Source organism: Chrysemys picta, chromosome 2, assembly GCF_011386835.1.
Source record: "Chrysemys picta bellii isolate R12L10 chromosome 2, ASM1138683v2, whole genome shotgun sequence".
In the NCBI taxonomy this organism is placed as follows: domain Eukaryota; kingdom Metazoa; phylum Chordata; order Testudines; family Emydidae; genus Chrysemys; species Chrysemys picta.
This window is the reverse complement of record NC_088792.1, coordinates 288,438,056-288,455,013: the sequence shown is the minus strand read 5'-3', so window position 1 is coordinate 288,455,013 and position 16,958 is coordinate 288,438,056. Positions and strand designations below refer to the sequence as shown.

At 61.6% G+C, this 16,958-nt stretch overlaps 2 protein-coding genes across 2 annotated transcripts in view; one reads left to right on the top strand and one right to left on the bottom strand.

The window, feature by feature from the left end:
- Positions 1–9,279, top strand: part of KIFC2 (kinesin family member C2) — a 33,412-nt gene extending 24,133 nt beyond the window's left edge. The window contains 4 exon segments of the mRNA XM_065586408.1: positions 5,782–5,905; positions 6,206–6,335; positions 7,167–7,396; positions 7,881–9,279. Of these exon segments, the coding sequence (XP_065442480.1) occupies positions 5,782–5,905; positions 6,206–6,335; positions 7,167–7,396; positions 7,881–8,006 (610 nt within the window). The 3' untranslated portion in view covers positions 8,007–9,279.
- Positions 9,280–9,843: 564 nt separating this feature from the next.
- Positions 9,844–13,540, bottom strand: LOC135981190 (forkhead box protein H1-like). Its single transcript, XM_065582438.1, has 3 exons — positions 13,144–13,540; positions 11,924–12,028; positions 9,844–11,023 (listed from the first exon to the last, which is right to left on the bottom strand). Exons 1-3 carry the CDS (start codon positions 13,408–13,410, stop codon positions 10,109–10,111), a joined length of 1,287 nt encoding a protein of 428 aa, XP_065438510.1. The 5' UTR covers positions 13,411–13,540; the 3' UTR covers positions 9,844–10,108.
- Between the last annotated feature and the right edge of the window lie 3,418 nt (positions 13,541–16,958).

Below are 16,958 nucleotides of genomic sequence, written 5' to 3'. Positions count from 1 at the left end.
TTAGCAAGAATTGTTAATGACTCTGTAAACTCAGGGGTTGTACCGTATGACTGGAGAATTGCTAACAGAGTTCCTATCTTTAAGAAAGGGGAAAAAAGTGATCCGGGAAACTACAGGCCTGTTAGTTTGACATCTGTAGTATGCAAGGTCTTGGAAAAATTTTTGAAGGAGAAAGTAGTTAAGGATATTGAGGTCAACGGTAATTGGGACAAATTACAACCTGGTTTTACAAAAGGTAGATCGTGCCAAACCAACCTGATCTCCTTCTTTGAGAAGGTAACAGATTTTTTTAGACAAAGGAAACGCAGTGGATCTAATTTACCTCGATTTCAGTAAGGCATTTGATACGGTTCCACATGGGGAATTATTAGCTAAATTGGAAAAGATGAGGATCAATATAAAAATTGAAAGGTGGATAAGGAACTGATTAAAGGGGAGACTACAACGGGCCATACTGAAAGGTGAACTGTCAGGCTGGAGGGAGGTTACTAGTGGAGTTCCTCAGGGATCGGTTTTGGGACCAATCTTATTTAATCTTTTTATTACTGACCTTGGCACAAAAAGTGGGAATGTGCTACTAAAGTTTGCGGATGACACAAAGCTGGGAGGTATTGCTAATACAGAGAACGACTGGGATATCATACTGGAAGATCTGGATGACCTTGTAAACTGGAGTAATAGTAACAGGATGAAATTTAATAGTGAAAAGTGCAAGGTCATGCATTTAGGGATTAATAACAAGCTGGGGACGCATCAGTTGGAAGTAACAGAGGAGGAGAAGGACCTCGGAGTATTGGTTGATCACAGGATGACTATAAGCCGCCAATGTGATATAGACGTGAAAAAACGCTAATGCGGTCTTGGGATGCATCAGGCGAGGTATTTCCAGTAGAGATAAGGAGGTGTTAGTACCGTTATACAAGGCACTGGTGAGACCTCATCTGGAATATTGTGTGCAGTTCTGGTCTCCCATGTTTAGGAAGGATGAATTCAAACTGGAACAGGTACAGAGAAGGACACCTAGGATGATCCGAGCAATGGAAAACCTGTCTTATGAAAGGAGACTCAAAGAGCTTGGCTTGTTTAGCCTAACCAAAAGAAGGCTGAGGGAGATACGATTGCTCTCTAGAAATATATCAGAGGGATAAATACCAGGGAGGGAGAGGAATTATTTAAGCTCAGTACCAATGTGGACACAAGAACAAATGGATATAAACTGACCATCAGGAAGTTTAGACTTGAAATTAGACGAAGGTTTCTAACCATCAGAGGAGTGAAGTTCTGGAGCAGCCTTCCAAGGGGAGCAGTGGGGGCAAAGGACATATCTGGCTTCAAGACTAAGCTTGATAAGTTTGTGGAGGGGATGCTATGATGAGATTGGTCTTTGTCTATTAGCGGTAAATATGCCCAATGGCCTGTGATGGGATGTTAGATGGGGTGGGATCTGAGTTACTACAGAAAATTCTTTCCTGGGTGTCTGGCTGGTGAGTCTTGCCCCCATGCTCAGGGTTTAGCTGATTGCCATATTTGGGGTCGGGAAGGAATTTTCCTCCAGGGCAGATTGGCAGAGGCCCTGGGGTTTTTTGTCCTTCCTCTGCAGCGTGGGGCACGGGTCACTTGCTGGAGGATTCTCTGCACCTTGAAGTTTTTAAACCATGATTTGAGGACTTCAATGGCTCAAACATAGGTCAGGGGTTTGATACAGGAGTGGGGGGGTGAGATTCTGTGGCCTGCGTTGTGCAGGAGGTCAGACTAGATGATCATAATGGTCCCTTCTGACCTTAAAGTCTATGAGTCTATGACGAGGGGGTGCTGTGCTGGGACAGGGGGAGGGAGCGCAGCAGGAGGCGCTCTCAGCACTGATTGACAGGACCCCAGAGCAGCACTAGGGGGCGCTGTGCTATAGGGGATGCTCTCAGCACTGATTGACAGGACCCCAGAGCAGCACTAGGGGGCGCTGTACTGCAGGGGGTGCTCTCAGCACTGATTGACAGGACCCCAGAGCAGCACTAGGGGGCGCTGTACTGCAGGAGGCGCTCTCAGCACTGATTGACAGGACCCCAGAGCAGCACTAGGGGGCGCTGTGCTATAGGGGATGCTCTCAGCACTGATTGACAGGACCCCAGAGCAGCACTAGGGGGCGCTGTATTGCAGGGGGTGCTCTCAGCACTGATTGACAGGACCCCAGAGCAGCACTAGGGGGCGCTGTACTGCAGGGGGTGCTCTCAGCACTGATGGACAGGACCCCAGAGCAGCACTAGGGGGCGCTGTACTGCAGGGGGTGCTCTCAGCACTGATAGACAGGACCCCAGAGCAGCACTAGGGGGCGCTGTGCTATAGGGGATGCTCTCAGCACTGATTGACAGGACCCCAGAGCAGCACTAGGGGGCGCTGTGCTATAGGGGATGCTCTCAGCACTGATTGACAGGACCCCAGAGCAGCACTAGGGGGCGCTGTACTGCAGGGGGTGCTCTCAGCACTGATTGACAGGACCCCAGAGCAGCACTAGGGGGCGCTGTGCTATAGGGGATGCTCTCAGCACTGATTGACAGGACCCCAGAGCAGCACTAGGGGGCGCTGTACTGCAGGGGGCGCTCTCAGCACTGATTGACAGGACCCCAGAGCAGCACTAGGGGGCGCTGTACTGCAGGGGGTGCTCTCAGCACTGATTGACGGGACCCCAGAGCAGCACTAGGGGGCGCTGTGCTATAGGGGATGCTCTCAGCACTGATTGACAGGACCCCAGAGCGCACTAGGGGGCGCTGTGCTATAGGGGATGCTCTCAGCACTGATTGATGGGACCCCAGAGCGCACTAGGGGGTGCTGTACTGCAGGGGGCGCTCTCAGCACTGATTGACAGGACCCCAGAGCGCACTAGGGGGCGCTGTACTGCAGGGGGCGCTCTCAGCACTGATTGACAGGACCCCAGAGCAGCACTAGGGGGCGCTGTACTGCAGGGGGTGCTCTCAGCACTGATTGACGGGACCCCAGAGCGCACTAGGGGGCGCTGTGCTATAGGGGATGCTCTCAGCACTGATTGACAGGACCCCAGAGCCGCACTAGGGGGCGCTGTACTGCAGGGGGCGCTATCAGCACTGATAGACAGGACCCCAGAGCGCACTAGGGGGCGCTGTACTGCAGGGGGCGCTATCAGCACTGATTGACAGGACCCCAGAGCAGCACTAGGGGGCGCTGTACTGCAGGGGGTGCTCTCAGCACTGATTGACGGGACCCCAGAGCGCACTAGGGGGCGCTGTGCTATAGGGGATGCTCTCAGCACTGATTGACAGGACCCCAGAGCGCACTAGGGGGCGCTGTGCTATAGGGGATGCTCTCAGCACTGATTGATGGGACCCCAGAGCGCACTAGGGGGCGCTGTACTGCAGGGGGCGCTCTCAGCACTGATTGACAGGACCCCAGAGCGCACTAGGGGGCGCTGTACTGCAGGGGGCGCTATCAGCACTGATAGACAGGACCCCAGAGCCGCACTAGGGGGCGCTGTGCTATAGGGGATGCTCTCAGCACTGATTGACAGGACCCCAGAGTGCACTAGGGGGCGCTGTGCTATAGGGGATGCTCTCAGCACTGATTGATGGGACCCCAGAGCGCACTAGGGGGCGCTGTACTGCAGGGGGCGCTCTCAGCACTGATTGATGGGACCCCAGAGCCGCACTAGGGGGCGCTGTACTGCAGGGGGCGCTATCGGCACTGATTGATGGGACCCCAGAGCCGCACTAGGGGGCGCTGTACTGCAGGGGGCGCTCTCAGCACTGATTGACAGGACCCCAGAGCGCACTAGGGGGCGCTGTACTGCAGGGGGTGCTCTCAGCACTGATTGACGGGACCCCAGAGCAGCACTAGGGGGCGCTGTGCTATAGGGGATGCTCTCAGCACTGATTGACAGGACCCCAGAGCAGCACTAGGGGGCGCTGTACTGCAGGGGGTGCTCTCAGCACTGATTGACGGGACCCCAGAGCAGCACTAGGGGGCGCTGTGCTATAGGGGATGCTCTCAGCACTGATTGACAGGACCCCAGAGCAGCACTAGGGGGCGCTGTGCTATAGGGGATGCTCTCAGCACTGATTGACAGGACCCCAGAGCAGCACTAGGGGGCGCTGTACTGCAGGGGGCGCTCTCAGCACTGATAGACAGGACCCCAGAGCAGCACTAGGGGGCGCTGTACTGCAGGGGGCGCTCTCAGCACTGATAGACAGGACCCCAGAGCAGCACTAGGGGGCGCTGTACTGCAGGGGGCGCTCTCAGCACTGATTGACGGGACCCCAGAGCAGCACTAGGGGGCGCTGTACTGCAGGGGGCGCTCTCAGCACTGATAGACAGGACCCCAGAGCAGCACTAGGGGGCGCTGTACTGCAGGGGGCGCTCTCAGCACTGATTGACAGGACCCCAGAGCAGCACTAGGGGGCGCTGTACTGCAGGGGGCGCTATCGGCACTGATTGATGGGACCCCAGAGCAGCACTAGGGGGCGCTGTACTGCAGGGGGCGCTCTCAGCACTGATTGACAGGACCCCAGAGCCGCACTAGGGGGCGCTGTGCTATAGGGGATGCTCTCAGCACTGATTGACAGGACCCCAGAGCAGCACTAGGGGGTGCTGTACTGCAGGGGATGCTCTCAGCACTGATTGACAGGACCCCAGAGCCGCACTAGGGGGCGCTGTGCTATAGGGGATGCTCTCAGCACTGATTGACAGGACCCCAGAGCAGCACTAGGGGGTGCTGTACTGCAGGGGATGCTCTCAGCACTGATAGACAGGACCCCAGAGCAGCACTAGGGGGCGCTGTACTGCAGGGGGCGCTATCGGCACTGATTGATGGGACCCCAGAGCAGCACTAGGGGGCGCTGTACTGCAGGGGGCGCTCTCAGCACTGATAGACAGGACCCCAGAGCCGCACTAGGGGGCGCTGTACTGCAGGGGGCGCTCTCAGCACTGATTGACAGGACCCCAGAGCAGCACTAGGGGGCGCTGTACTGCAGGGGGTGCTCTCAGCACTGATAGACAGGACCCCAGAGCCGCACTAGGGGGCGCTGTGCTATAGGGGATGCTCTCAGCACTGATTGACAGGACCCCAGAGCGCACTAGGGGGCGCTGTGCTATAGGGGATGCTCTCAGCACTGATTGATGGGACCCCAGAGCGCACTAGGGGGCGCTGTGCTATAGGGGATGCTCTCAGCACTGATAGACAGGACCCCAGAGCAGCACTAGGGGGCGCTGTGCTATAGGGGATGCTCTCAGCACTGATAGACAGGACCCCAGAGCAGCACTAGGGGGCGCTGTGCTATAGGGGATGCTCTCAGCACTGATAGACAGGACCCCAGAGCAGCACTAGGGGGCACTGTGCTATAGGGGATGCTCTCAGCACTGATAGACAGGACCCCAGAGCAGCACTAGGGGGCGCTGTGCTGTTGGAGATGCAGATTTAAGCTGAAACATAACACGGTCCTGGGTAAATCCCAGCTCAGATGAACCCATGCTGCCTCCTTAAATCCTCCTGTTGGTTTCAGTTGGATCCAGGATTCCTCTTCACTTGTTCTAAGCTGCTGTTCAGAGTGGCTGTGTGCCCCACTCCAGAGGTGGCTGCATTTCCATGGAGAGGGCAGTCATTGCTCTGTATGGTTTGTGAAGCCCTAGGTCCTAGACTCCCCATGGCCCGTCCCCTTCCTAGCATCCCTGTCTGCAGACTCGATACCGTCTCAACCCGCCCTGAGGGACCCAGAGCACCCACGGGACCCAGCCTGAGCCGATGTTCTCACCCCCCTGCAGGGATCTGCTGGGGAAGGAGCCGCAGGAGAAGCTGGACATCAAGCTGAACCCTGACGGGAGTGGGCAGCTCCATGTGCCGGGCCTGACCAGTGTGGAGGTGCAAGGACTCCAGGAGATCCGAAAGGTACCAGGGGACGGGGCAAAGCCACACATGGCCTGCGGGTGCAGAGGAGGAGTGAGGGGGCGGAGTGGAGCTAAAAGGGGCGGAGTCAGTGCTCATGAATTGGTGAAACCTGGTCCAGCCCCCCCTCTGCTTCCTCCCTTTGCTGGCGCTACTAACTCAGTCGGTGCTGCCCAGACTGGTGCTCTGCGAGTGCTTCGCCGAGCAGAGCGGGAGGCTCCCCGCGGCTGCGGCACGTCACCCCGTCTGGGGACTGTGAGGTTCCTGGTGGGTTCATTTCCTCGGCCTTTGGCTTTGCCTCAGATGCTGTCGCTGGGGAAGAGGAACCGGGCGACCTGCTGCACCAACATGAACGAGCGCAGCTCCCGGTCCCACGCCCTGCTCACCGTCACCATCACCGGCACCAACTGCAGCACCGGCACCAAGACCTCAGGTACCCACTGCCGCGGGCCTGCGCCACAGTCCTCTCCTGGATCCCCGGCCTGCTGCGTGTCGCCCCCTGCTGGCTGTGCCGTGATAGGGAGAGATGCCCTGGGACAGCCTGGGGGTGGCAGAGCCACTGGAGTCAGTCTGTCCATCGCAGCTGATGGACAGGAGGCGAGGAAGAGGGCTGGGGGGCTTTGGACGTCATGGTCAGCGCCGAGGACACACTGATTCAGGATTTCCCGGGGGGGGGGGGGGGGGAGGGGCACTTGAGGCTTGGTGTTTGTGGGAGGCCCCAGAGCCTTGCTCCGGCCACCCCCACGCTGGGGCAGAGGGCCCCCGGAGGCTGCTCTGAGGTCAGACCAGGCTTCTCAGGGCAATGTGGAGTTCCTAGGCAGGAATGGCCGGCTGAGGAGGTGTCAAGTTGGCTGATTCCAGGGCAGGGACCATCCGGCGTTCCTGGCTGCCAGCCGGCCTGCGCAGGTATGTCTGGGCTGCAGTTTGGCCCGTGTCAGCTGGCTCTGGCCAAGTGGTCTGAATTGCAGGCTCAGATTTATCACTGTTGATGCAGAATTGTGCTCCCATCTGTGTGCAGGAATGGAGAGGTCCCAGCTCCTCTCTTGTGGGGCAGTGTTACGTGTGGTTCGGGTCTGGGAGCCCAGTGCCAGCTGGAGGGGGAGCGAGGGGATCTGGAGGGCGGGCAGGGAAGGGCTGCATCTCCCCCAAGAGCACCCCACACCTGGTCCCTTCCTGGCAGACCCAGACCTGCCTGGCTCCCTGGAGCCCACCGTGCAGGTCCCGCTAAAGCCCAGACTCTCCTCTTGTGTCTCCGGCGCCCCAGGGAAGCTGAATCTGGTGGACCTGGCGGGTTCTGAGCGGGTCTGGAAGTCGGGGGCGCAGGGCGAGCGGCTGAAGGAAGCTCAGAACATTAACAAGTCCTTGCTGGCCCTGGGGGAGGTGATCCAGGCCCTCAGAGCCAAGCAGGGCCACGTGCCTTTCCGCAACTCCAAGCTCACCTACCTGCTGCAGGACTCCCTGGGCAAGGGCAACAAGACTGTAATGATGGTGCAGGTAGGTACCGCCAGGCCTGGGGCATGCTGGGGAATGGCCGCACTGCATGCTGGGGTTTGTAGTCTCCGCAGGCCGCATCTCCCGCGCATGAGCTGCTGCACCCAAAATGCCTCGTGGAAATTCGCCATCCTGTGGCAGAAAAAAGAGGAAATAACCGTTGTTGTTTGTGTAGGACCTACATTATTTCAACCCGTGATGCTGCCTCTGGCCAGCAGGGAGAACGCTGCTGACTAACAGACTTCCCAGCCCAGGGCGATACGGGGGTCGCCGAGGGCTCGGTTGGTTCCTGCTCAGCTGAGCAGTGGGTCCATGTCGCCCCTCCCCGCACACCCCACCCATGTCCGTTATTACCATGCTGAGGGACCCCTGTGTGTGTGTGTGGGGGGGGGGATGGGACTCTGGGGGATAGGGCCCGCTGCCCCTTGGTGGTGAAGGCAGGTAATTCTAACCAAGCCCCCTTACTCCGGCCGTCTCTCCCCCCCAGATCTCACTACTGGAGAAGAACGCGGGGGAGACCATGTGTTCCCTGAAGTTCGCCCAGCGCGTCTGCAAGGTGGAGCTGGGCCCGGCTTCCCGCAGGATCGACTCCTGGGGCCAGAGCGAGCTCTGAGCCCGCCTGGCCCCGTCCCTGTGCCCAAGATGCAGGCAGCAACCCCACCTGTCTCCAGCCGTGGCAGAGCAAGGGGGCACCAGGGCAGGGTAGGCAGGGGCTGTCAGCTGGGAGGGAGCACTCGCATCCAACAGCCAGCCCACCCACGAGGCGACGGGGGCATCTGGTCCCAGACACCAGGCTGCCGGTGGAGCCCTGGCCCCCCGAGCCCAGGAGCAGGGCAGAGAAGCAGGGGAAGGGAAAGGCCTGGCCTGGGCTGTGCTGCCCACTAGCGGGGACCCCGGCAGTGTCCCCAGCTCGCCAGAGCAGGGCTGCTACACCCCCCATCTGGGGGCGGGGGCTGTGATTTCCTCCAGCCGTGGGGTCCCTCTCGGGCCAGGCACACGCCCTGAGCAGGGCCACGCTGGGCCCATTGTGACTAGGAGACGTGCCCCCCCCCATTACTCCTGTAGTACAGGTTGCCCAGCCCCCCCATGCTGGGTATTGGCAGCCCTTGCCCTGGGCGAATGAAGGCTTGGCCCAGGGGAGGGGGTCCTGGGTCTCCCCTGACTCTGTGCTCCCCTCTGCTGGCCCCCTGACGACAGAGCAAGGCTGTGTGGGACAAAGGGCTCCCAGTCTGCAACTGTTACTGTAGGGCCTATCCTAACAGTCGGGCATGCTCCCTGCGTGTGCGTAAAGCACACGGAGCAGTTGCCCCTGCCCCCCGAATGGGCAACTAGGGGGCCTTGCCCCCGCCCCACAGCAACGCCCCCACACACTGCCTGACAATTGCTGAGCAGCTACTGCCTTGAACAATCACGCATGCTCCTCCGCACACGCATGTCCGAATGCACATGCAAAGCCAGGCACATGTGCCCCTACCACCCCCCGGCCACCCACTTGGGGGGAGATCATGGAGGAATCCTCTTCCCCTCCCGTTTCCTCGAACCCTGTGCCAGAAGTTAATTAGTGCAATAGCCTGGAGGGAGGCATCCTCATGTCCGTGCTGCTGGCCACCTCCACAGCACCCCCTGCTGGAATAACTAGGAGCCCCCCCCCATAGCCAGTGCTGCCCCATTCCCTGCAGTTGCCCCCTGCTGGAGTAGCTGGGCACTCCACTCCCAGCCAGTGCTCGTGCCCCACTGCCTGCTGGGAGAGGCCCTTCGTGCCCTGTCCAATGGGGCAGAGGGGCTGCTGGGGGAGGGACGGGGCCCCCAGGCTGTATCTGTGCTCTCTGAGCCCTGTTCCCACTGGACGCTTGCAGGGGCAATAAAGAGGAACCTTTGCACCCCAACCTCTTCTTGATGCTGCCTTATTAGGGCGAGAGGCCCAGGTGTGAGACATCCCTCCCCCATCTCCATCCCTGCATCCACCCACCGGACCCTGTGTCTCCTGCACCCTCAGCCAGGGTGGGGTCAAGTGCCACCATCTGCCGTCCCCGTCCCCTTGCCGGAGCAAAGAACCTGCTGGCTCCAGCCTCTGCAATCCCCACAGGTCGTCCCTGGGCCAGCCCCAGACACCCTCTCACAGCCGATGCCCATGGCCCTGTGCCCTGGCAGGGGGGTTAGCTTCCTATTTCCTGCCATGGGTTCCATGACCTCACCTTGCTCCTATCCCCCCCCCCCGGAGTGAGGAGACGCAGCTGGAGCCGGGGGGTGGAACGGGACAAGCTCAGGGAGCCGGGGGGAGCAGGCTGTGGGTCAGCGTAGGGCAGGGGCAGGTGATGGGGTCAGCGCAGAGAGCAGCACGGCCAAGTCTCCATTCACCTTTATTCATAGCTGTGCGTGCGCACACTTTACACACGTCCCCCCCCCCCAAACCTCCACCCCCACCCGCTCACCTTCCCACTGGAGCAGGCCGGAGGAGGGGCAGGCCTGGCCCAGGCTCTGGGCCATGCCCCAACATGCACCGCTCCCACCTGGGCCCAGTGGCCAGGCCATGCTGCGCGCTGGGCCTGCCGGCTCTGTGGTGCAGGCCAGGGGCTCAGGAGAGGCTGGGCTCCGGGGCAGGGCCCGTGGGGAGCTGCCCTTCCCCAGATTTTGGCCTTTATTGCACGTTTAGCATCAGCCATCGCCCGGCAGCCGTGCTGCTGCCCCGCCGGAAAGGGGCTGCCCCTGCGCCCCTCAGAAACCCCCGTACTGTGGCAGCACCAGCTGCTGGGCGTGCCAGGGCGGAGGTGCCGAGTGAGGGGCGTGACTGGCCTTGCTGGGGGGGAGGGCCGGAAAGGGGCCGTCCAGGTCCATGGGGACGCCCAGCAGCGGGGGAAGGGCCGCCGGCGAGGGGTGAGGCACGAGGTCCCAGTACGCCGGGCTGACGTAGGCAGTGGGGCAGTAGCTGAGGTAGGGTAGCCCAGGGATGGGGGGAAAGGCAAAGCAAGTGGGGATGAGCGGGGGCAGGCCCACGGCGTAGGAGGGGGGGAGCTGGTGCCCGGGGGACAGCGGCGGGGTGCGGCACGCGGAGCTCTCCGAGTCGGAGCTGCTGCTCGGGAAGGTGTGGAGCAGCCGGGGGCGCTTGGGCAGAGCCGGGGCCTGCGGGCTGCCTGGGCTCTTTTCATCCAAGGGCAGCGTAGAGGCAGAGGAGGAGCGAGTCCTTGGGATGCCAGGGCCCCTCAGCGCAGGGGGGGAAGGAAGCGGGAAGGGAGAGGGCTCCTGGCTCTCCGGGTGTGGAGACCTCCCCGGCCTGGGCAGCCCCTGACCCCCAGGCTGCTCGTTCAAGTCCACCTCGTGCAGGTTCTGCAGCAGGGACTGGATGGAAAAGGAAGTGTCCAGCCGGGGCCTGGGATGTGGGGCCTGAGTCTCTGGATCGGCCCCCGGGGTGGGAGCTCTAGCGCCCACGCTGGCTGCAGGCTGCAGCTGCTGGGACCCCCCCCTGTAGTGCTGCCCGTGCAGGATGAAGGGGGCCAGGTCGCTGGCGAAGGAAGCCGCCTCCTGCCGGGAGATGGCCGTGTTCTGCAGCTTCAGGGCGTCCGGGGGGATCCGGCTCACGTCCACCGTCCAGAAATTCCCTTTGGCCTTGGGCTTCGCGGGATCCTTCAGCAGCTACCGGGGAGAGAGCGAGATGGGCTCAGCCTGTGGGAGGGGGGAATTCTCCAGGGACAGAGCTCCCCAGAATCAGAGATCCCCCCCTGTCAGCCTGCCCTCCACTGCCAGCTGTGGGAGGGGGGGAGTTCTCCAGGGACAGAGCTCCCCAGAATCAGAGATCCCCCCCTGTCAGCCTACCCTCCACTGCCAGCTGTGGGAGGGGGGAGTTCTCCAGGGACAGAGCTCCCCAGAATCAGAGATCCCCCCCTGTCAGCCTGCCCTCCACTGCCAGCTGTGGGAGGGGGGGAGTTCTCCAGGGACAGAGCTCCCCAGAATCAGAGACACCACACCCCTCCCCCCCCATCAGCCTGCCCTCCACTGCCAGCTGTGGGAGGGGGGGAGTTCTCCAGGGACAGAGCTCCCCAGAATCAGAGACCCCCCCGTCAGCCTACCCTCCACTGCCAGCTGTGGGAGGGGGGGAGTTCTCCAGGGACAGAGCTCCCCAGAATCAGAGACCCCCCGGTCAGCCTGCCCCCCATTTCCTGTTAACCCCCCACTGCCAGCCTATCCCCCATGCCCTGTCATCCCCATACCCCTGAACCCCTCCCCACTCCCCCCCTCGGGTCAGCCTGCTTCCCATGACCTCTCACCCCCCCCCACCGCCAGCCTGTCACCACATAGCCGGTTAACTGCCCCCCAACAGCCCATCACCCCACCGCCAGCCTGCCCCCAATGCCCCGTCACCCTCCCCCGGTAGGGTGACCAGACAGCAAGTGTGAAAAATCGGGACAGAGGGCGGGGGGTAATAGGAGCCTAAATAAGAAAAAGCCCCAAATATCGGGACTGTCCCTATAAAATCGGGACACCTGGTCACCCAACCTCCCCCCGGTGTCTCTGACACCCCGGCCCAGCACTCACCTTGGAGAAGCAGCGGTTGGAGGACAGGTTGTGGCGGATGGAGTCTTTCCAGCCCTGGTAGCCCTCCGTGAAGAAGGGGAAGAGGGCGCCGATCTCCTGGATGATCTGAAGCCGAGAGACAGGCGGTGAGAGCCCCTGGCCATGGGCGGAGCAGAGCCCAGCGCCGGGCCCTGCTGGGGGACCCTCCCTGACCCGAACCAGTGACTCCCACCTCCCACAGCCCCTCTCTCCCGCCCCAAACCACTGACCTCGCCTCTTCCCCCAGCACCCCAACCCCAACCCAGCGATTCTCACCTCCCCCGAATCCGTGATCCCGCCCCAAACCCCGGACTCCCCCTGCCCACCCGGAACCAGTGAACCCCACTTCCATTTCCCCACCCCGAACCATTCCAAACCACTGACCCCCCAACCCCCTCCCCCACTCTATACCAGTGACCCCCACCTCCATCACCCCGAACCAGTGACTCCCCTCCCTGAACCACCGAACCCAACCCCAACCTGGACTAGTAACCCCCCACTTCCACTGCCCCACTCCAAACCAGTGACCCCCACCTTCACCACCCCGAACTAGTGACCGCCACCCCCTCAAACCAGTGACCCCCCCGCTCCCAACCACCCCAATCCCACCTGAAACCAGTGACCCCCCTCTCCCCAACTCAAATTAGTGACCCCCACTTCTCCCCCAACCCCACCTCAAATCAGTGACCCCCACCTTTCCCCCAACCACCACATCCCCACCTGAAACCAGTGAACCCGCAACCGCCCCAAACCTGAACTAGTGACCCCCCTCCCAGAACCAGTGACCCCCCCCAACGACCCCCTCCCCCCTCTCCAAACCAGTGATCGCCGCCCCCGCCACTGCCCCTATCACCCCCAAACCGGAGACGCCGCCCCTGCCACCGCCAATCCACCCCAGCGCCCCCAAAACCAACCGATGCCCCCCAGCCCGCAGGCAAGAAGCTTGGAGCGGAGCTGACTCCGGGACAGGTGATCCTAACCTGAGCTCCCCGCAGGGAGTTCAGGGGTCCCCGCCCCACCGCTCCCGAGCCCTCCGGCCTCCTGCAGGGCACCCAAGGAGGGAAGCGCAGCCTGGGGTTTGGGGGTCTCCTCCCGGGGGCACCAGCCACCGAGGGGCCCCGCTCCGGGCCTTGGCGAGTTGCGCGCTGCGCTGCGCTGCCCGGCCAGGAGGGCGCAGCTGTCCCGGGCAGGGGGCCCCGTACCTGGGACAGTTTCAGCTTCCTGCCGGGCGAGGCCTGGATCACCAGGGCGATCATGGCCAGGTAGGTGTAGGGCGGCTTGCGGTGCCGGCTGTATTTCTTCTTCTTCGGCGGGGTCTGCTCGGCCGGGGGCCCGGGCGGCCGCTGCATGGCGCGGGGCTGGGGCGCGGGGTGGCCGTGGGTCCGTCCGTCCCGGCCAGGCGCCCGGAGCGTGTGAAGGGGACGGTCAGGCGCCCGCGGCGGCTGTTGGGAGCTCTCCGGTGGGCGCATTAGGGGCTCTCAGTGGCCATCGCCGCCTTTGTCATGCTGATGGGCGGCTCGCCCCCGCTGGAGCCAGCCCGGCTGGGCGCGGCCCAGGGGCAGGGGCTGGGCGCTGGCTCGGCCCTGGGTTGATTGAGGTGAGAAGTGGCCCCCGCCTCCCCCCCCCCCCCCCCAGCTCACGGTGCAGCCCAGCTCAATGGGGCCTGAGAGAGCGCTCCTGGCCAGAGCCACCTGCCCTGCCAGGCTCTGGGGTGACCCCACTGGCAGGGTGGGCACCTGCCGTCCTGGGGCACTGCCCTGGTATTGAGCACTGGGGTGATAAGCAGCCGCAGATGAGCTGAAATCCCCGGGGGCAGAGTGAGGCCTGGCTACTTTAGGGTGTTGGGTGGGGGCCTAGGAACCATGAGCCGGGGTGAGACCAGGGAGAATCATAGCTTGGTAGGACTGGAAGGGACCTCCCTGCCAAGACTGAGTATTGTCTAGCCCACCCCACAGGTGTTCGTCCAACCTGCTCTTAAACATCCCCAGTGACAGAGATTCCACAACCTCCCTGGGCGATTGATTCCAGTGTTTAACCACCCTGACAGTTGGGAAGTTTTTCCTAATGTCCAACCTAAACCTCCCTTGCTGCAATTTAAGCCCATTGCTTCTTGTCCTAACCTCAGAGGCGGAGAACAATCTTTCTCTCCCCTCTTTGTAACAACCTTTTATGTACTTGAAAACTCTTATCCTGCCCCGCCTCAGTCTTCTGGTCTCCAGACTAAACAAACCCAGTTTTTTTCAATCTGCCCTCACAGGTCCTGTTTTCCAGACCTTTACTCATTTTTGTTGATCTTCTCTGGACTTTCGAATTTGTCCAAATCTTTCCTGACATGTGGCGCCCAGAACTGGACCCAATCCTCCAGCTGAGGCCGTATCAACGCAGAGTAGAGCAGAAGAATGACTTCTCCTGTCTTGCTCACAACACTCCTGCTAATACAGCCCAGAATGATGTTTGCTTTTTTTGCTATAGTGTTACACTGTTGACTCATATTTAGCTTGTGATCCACTATGACACCCCCCCCCCCCATCCTTTCCACAGTTCTCCATCCTAGGCAGTCATTTCCCATTGTGTATGTGGCAACTGATTGTTCCTTCCCAAGTGGAGCACTTTGCATTCATCCTCACTGAATGTCATCAACTCAAGCAGGCTGAATAGCAAGACCCACGCCCAAGGAGTTGTCCAGGCCCTGTGAGGTCACTGACTGCACTCTCTGTGGCTGCTCACGCAGCAGCCCCCGACCCGGTAGTATCCAGCCGCCTGGCAATCACAAGAGAGAGGGGCAGCTCTGTCAACCCCAGGGTAGGGATGGCAGCCGAGGCAGTGAGAAACCTAGTTTAGCACCTAACCACTGGGCCCCCCCATCCTCCCACTCCCCGTCCTAGGGGAAGTCCCATCACTGAAGGGCCTGCAGGGCACAGTCCTGAGCTGGGGCCCTGGCAGGGACCTGAAGGAGCTATTTCTACCCCTTGGGATCCTATCCCAGCCTGGCTGTTCCCGTCTCCCACCCGGGGATGCATTTGGGCGCTGGGCAGTGAATGGCCACATGCCCACACAAAGCCAGAGGCATAAAACCCTCCTGCCCGCTGCCATGGGACGCTGGTCCAGGCAGGGAACCGCGGTCCTGTGGCAATGCAGGGCCCCTGTCCTATCCGTCAGCCACGGGCCCGGCTCTTCTCCCCACGGGGCCTGGATGGGAGGACATGAGGGCGAGAGAGCCTGCTGCTTCCAGGGCTTGGGCCCTGCGGCTCGCGTGAGCCCTAACGGCTTGGAACCCAGAGGCCGGGTGTTTGGCTTTGAAGATCTCATGATTTTTAAGCCAATTTCCTGATTTCTGCACTCCTGGGGATGGCACTGCTGTAATTGAGGGTGGGGGCTGGCCCTTTGCCTGGGATTCAGCAGGAGGGCACGTGCCCGTGCCTTTAAGCCCTGCCAGCTCGCCCCCACCCTCCCTGCTCAAGGTGGGATGCACCCTCTCTTTGGAGTTCTCCCATCCAGGCGTTGACCAGACCTCGCCCTGCTTGGGGTGAGCTCATAGCCAGGGCAGGGAGACGTCCCCCACAGAGACCCTTGCAGGCTGGCTTTGGGCATGTCCATCACCGATTAGCTAGGCAGCGGTTCTCAACCTAGTTACCGTTGTGGGCCACATATGTGTTAGGTGGGCTGCATCCAGTACTCCCTGTATGGCCCTGAGGGTGTCACACGGGCCGCAGCTCTGTGCTGATTGGGCCTCAAGTGGGCCCACGGGCCGCAGGTTGAGAGCCACTGAGGTAGAGGCTCACGCTACGGGCTCCCCCGCCCTTCCGCAGGCGGATCCTGGTGCTGGTGATCCCCAGGTCCTCAGCTGTCTCCTGGGAGATTCCCGAGCTGGGAGGAGGTTGGGAATATCTGCTCCTAGGGCCAAGGTGTTTCTGCTCCAGCAATCAGCAATGAAAGGGTTAACCCTTTCCATTCAGCTCTTTCTCCCCTTGGGGTAGTGCAGCATTTCTGGGGCGAGACGCCCCCAGCTCAGAGCCTGCAGCCCTCGGGGGCGGGGAGTGTTTGGAGCCCCCCGGGGGGAGCGCTGTGCTTTCAGGGCTGGGGCATGGGGCTGGGGCTGGCTGTTCACCCTGCTCTCAGGCAGGGTCTGCCCCTCACGTCTGGGTTTTGGGGCGATTGGCTCCGCGGCAGGAACCCCAAGTGGCAAAGCCCGAGAGGACAGGCAGGACCCTCCCCGGAAGTGGTTTCCCCAGGCTCCCACCTTCCCTTGGGGGACCGTGCCATGCTCTGACCCCCCTCCCTGGTGGGCCGTGTCCCCCGAGATCCCCCCTGGATTTCCCTTGGCCCAGTTTGCTCCCCTCGCCCTCCAGCGGGGGGGGGGGGGCAGCCCCAGCCCCTTTGTTGTGCTAACACTGGGAGGATTATGTAAAGCACCTGCACTAACAGGGCTGCTAATGCTGGTGCTCATTGCACTGGGGAACCCTGGCACCAGTGGGGAGGTCACCGAGAGGTTACGATTCACAGTAGATGGAACAGTGGGGGCAGCAGGGGGCTGCGGGTCGGGATTGGGGGGCAGCAGCAGAGCGAGAGGTGTGGGGGACCCAGGGCTGGAACCGCAGGGGACTGCGGTTGGGATTGAGGGGCAGCAGCAGACTTCGGGCGGGGGGGAGAGCCCAGGGCTGGGGTAGCAGGGGGCTGTGGGTCAGGACTGAGGGATATCGGCAGCGTTGGGGGGAGCCCAGGGCTGGGGTAGCAGGGGGCTGTGGGTCAGGATTGAGGGGCACTGGCAGAGCTGGGGGGAGCCCAGGTCTGGGGAAACAAGGGGCTGTGGGTTGGGATTGAGGGGCACTGGCAGAGTTGGGGGGAGCTCTGGTCTGGGATAGCAGGGGGCTGTGGGTCAGGAATGAGGGATATTGGCAGAGCTGGAGGGGAGCCCAGGTCTGGGGCAGCAAGGGGCTGTGGGTTGGGATTGAGGGGCACTGGCAGAGCTGGGGGGAGCCCAGGGCTGGGGTAGCAGGGGGCTGTGGGTTGGGATTGA